The sequence below is a fragment of the Phytophthora infestans genome, genomic scaffold (genome assembly GCF_000142945.1).
Source record: "Phytophthora infestans T30-4 supercont1.914 genomic scaffold, whole genome shotgun sequence".
Classification (NCBI taxonomy): Eukaryota; Oomycota; class Peronosporomycetes; order Peronosporales; family Peronosporaceae; genus Phytophthora; species Phytophthora infestans.
Window position 1 is genome coordinate 1 of NW_003302911.1, and position 3609 is coordinate 3609.

The window sequence follows — 3609 nt, forward strand, 5'->3', positions numbered from 1 at the left end:
CACGGTCCAGCTTGACGATGGACCTCCTCGGCACATAGTAGCAGGTGGTTATGTCTTACTAAAAGAGCACCTAAGTCTTTGGTGATGAGTGTGTATGACTGGTAGGCCCAGTGGAACATCAGCCCAGAGACGGCGTGGTCCTCTCAAACCCGTGAAAGGGCACTGAATGGTCGGCCCGGTAGTACCTCTCGGGTGTACCGGGTACGATACCCCCTTGAGCGTTGATGAGTTCTGGGACGTTGATGCGCCGCCGGAACGTCGCTTGGCATAGCAACAGCTGACTGCACGCTACGCCAGAGTGGTGGTCGTGGGCTGGTCCTTGGTGGACTAGCCTTTGGTACGGTGAAGGAAGTACCAGTAGTCTTCGAACAACATCGCTGTGCCCAGCATAAGAGATATCCAAAAACGCTGGTGTGGCAAGGCTAGGAGGGGCCTGCCAGTCCGGCTCTATGGCGAATTATTGGTGAGTCATGTTCCCACCTCCGTCGTTCCTTGGGCGTCTAATACAGACCGCCAGGACGCAGAAGCGTCACGGAGCTGTCAGCGCGCCAACAGCTCTGCGTACAACAAGATCATGCTCCACTGCGGCAATGTCATGGGCATGAGCCTTTTGCCCGGCGTGTGGACCTGCTACACCAGCAGCATTAAACGCCGAAGGTCGTCGCACCGTACGAGCTCCAACAGGGGTTATGCCTATTAGCGCTAACCAGGTGGATGACTTAAATCGACACGGTCACCCAGACCTTAATTTAAAAGGAAGGCATTGATCATGCTTCATGTGTGGGTAACACAATACAACACGCAGTCGCCCAAACTATAGCTGAAGAGGAAGGCATTGGCAATGCTTACTGTGTTGGGTAGAAAAGTTTATTGCGTGGGGTTGAAAAAAAGGTTTTCCCCCCCGCGTTTTTCCGGGTGGTTCTCTGTGGAGAAGGCCCCCCCCAGAGAGAACCCTTCCCGCCAAAAGTGGTTTTAAAAAAAGGGCCCGCTTCCGCTCCGACGCCCCCAAACGGTTGAACTTGTTCGGCCCAGGACTAAACCGACCGGATCTCGACCGTCGTGGACTCAATTGTCCGGTTGGTGGTCTGCCTTCGCGACCCACCCGAAAGCGCGCGCGATAGACTTCACAGTGGGGTGCCGAAGGTAATTCACCAGGTGGGCAACATAGGTTCAAATTGCGGGTAACAAGTTCCACAGGCAGCGAAGCTGCTTAAGGAGACCGACATTATGTGCTCTGAACGTGAGTAACAGAGTTCCACGCAAGGTCACTCAGACCATAACTGATAAAGAAGTCGCTGTACGCATCCTGTGTGGGTAACATAGTTCCACACATCAAGGCGGGTAACATAGTTCCGCACAGGGCTGGATGCCTTCGGTCGCATCCTAATGAAGTGCGCTGCTGTTTCGTACAGATTGACCTGCTCGCTGCTGCTTGGGTCGCTACTGGCGCGCCTTGTTTTGGCCCATTTACGACAAGCGAGCATGACTAAAGAGGTCAAGCAGCTCGCGCGCCAAAGAGGCAGACACTAAGTGTGCAGCAGTCACAGTTACTAAACACGCAGCACCCACAAACTTTCGTGGCGAAGTTGACACTCCAGCCCCGACCAGTATCTGGGAGCGATTCAGGCGCTCGTTGATCCTGAAGACCGTAGACGTGCTTAACATGTTTACCGACTTCGCACACGATGTACCCAAACACGTCGTCTCGAGCCTCGCACATGAGGAAGCCTATGCTTTCTTTTACGGCTGAGACCTCGCGGATCAAATCAGCTTTCGCCATCTTCACGGTACGGCGAGTCATGTCGGGGCGTGCCTCAATTAAAGAGGCAACGTGTCGTTGACGGACGGCCTCGGTGCGAGCGCAGAGCATCTGCTGGTCAATGAGTACCTGTTTTCGGCCGCGACGTGATTATGTAGTATCACTTTGTAATCCGGTCGAGCGGCTTTACAGAGATATAAGTCGCGGCGAAGCCGTAAGGATATGGTACGTCTACCACTGATAAAAAGGACAGCTGACCTGGAGGCTACCGGTGTAGCTCGTGGCAGCTTCTTCCACGCATCCAAGTTTCGAGAGCTCATGCTTGAGAGAACATCGGCACTCGTCGCGGCAATGAATTCTACTACTTGGGCGTCGATCAGTAGCATGATACCATGCGCGTGCTGGTAGATCTTGGCGAATACATCATAATAGCACATTTAGTTGACAAAGCCGCTGTCAGCTCCAAGCTCCGAAACAAGCGCGTCTCATTGAGCTTTGTCAGTATCCAGGCTAACGTAACGGGCCACAAGTTGCTTCTTCGCTTCTATCGTGAATGTACTACATGTTGGAAGTACCTTGTTGGGTACTTCTATCGTGAATGTACTACATGTTGGAAGTATCTTCTTGGGTACTGTACATATGGTAGTGTTAGGTTGACGCCAGAGTAGATATCATGTAGAGGATATCGTTAGAAGGTTCTAGAAGGTTGAAGTAGGAACATACCGAAGGAGACAAGTAGCTTCCATTTCTTCGATTTGTTAAGCCGCTGACAAGGCCCCGGTGGGGGCCGAAACGCGTCCGGCACCCGTTCAATAATAATGTCCTTTGCACTTTCATTGCCTACTTTCTATACTACACAGTATTGAGATAGCATCGCGGCTCCGCTTGCAGCGACAGTTTAAGAAATGTAGCCAGATGTAAATATCTCAAACAGTCCGCCATTATAAAGCGCTGGACCGTAGCAAGGCTAGAGATTGTCTCTGCGACAAAAAAAAATAGTTCTTGGTGCTGCTGTAACAGAACCTTCTCGAAACAAAGCCAATCTCTACCACTGCCCCACATCGTGTACTTGTCTAATAAATACGAAGTATGCAGAATTGACGTTTTTTGCTATTCTTGAACGAAAATTTGTTGAGAGGTCCGTGCTTCTTTATTCTCAGTTTAAAATTTTCCGTTGCCAATTTACGGGTAAATGGAAAATACCGATTTACGTATCTTACTTGTTTTTTTTCAACCTTGATTTTAGTGAAAGCACGTACCACTAACACGAATCGACCCAGCCGCGCGCACTCGACACACGGGAGTAAATGCTAGGATACCCGTGTTTATCACAGTCATCGCCCCAACTTACGATTCCAACCAATACGTCACCACTCGGACGCTCCACCACCACTGGAGCACCATAGCCACCCGTACATGAAGTCACATTGGGAGTAACTCCGGAGCACAGCATGGTATCATCAATTCTTGTTTCTCTCTCGCAGTTCTCGTTGCTCATCAACTGAACTTCTTCTCGCGTCAGTTCATAGGACGTGTTTCCTTCGCCTCCCGTGTCACCCCAGCCCATTTTTGCAGCCAATTGGCCGTCCTTGACGTCGGATTTTCATCCGCAGAAGCCAACGCCACCGGCTTAAATGAACCGGGCTTCTCCAAAACAAGAACAGCAAAGTCATGGGAAAAATTCGAGTTTGAGCTTTTCGGGTGATTGAGCTTCGCGATGACCCTAATTTGCTCACCGTCTTGCGTACCATTGACGTAGTGTGAACCGACCGAAGCCCAGGGGATATTTCCCGAGACACAGTATGTTCCCACAAGCAAATGCGATGGTGAAATCAGAGAAGCATAGCAGA

The 3609-nt window shown here is 50.8% G+C and overlaps 1 protein-coding gene across 1 annotated transcript; it reads left to right on the top strand.

Moving 5' to 3' along the window:
* Positions 1 to 2151: 2151 nt before the first annotated feature.
* Positions 2152 to 3024, top strand: PITG_21862 (uncharacterized protein; the record flags this gene model as incomplete). The annotated part of the gene is made up of 2 exons (XM_002996815.1): positions 2152 to 2342; positions 3006 to 3024. The coding sequence occupies 2 exons, from the start codon at positions 2152 to 2154 to the stop codon at positions 3022 to 3024; spliced, it is 210 nt and encodes a 69-aa protein (XP_002996861.1).
* Positions 3025 to 3609: the final 585 nt, after the last annotated feature.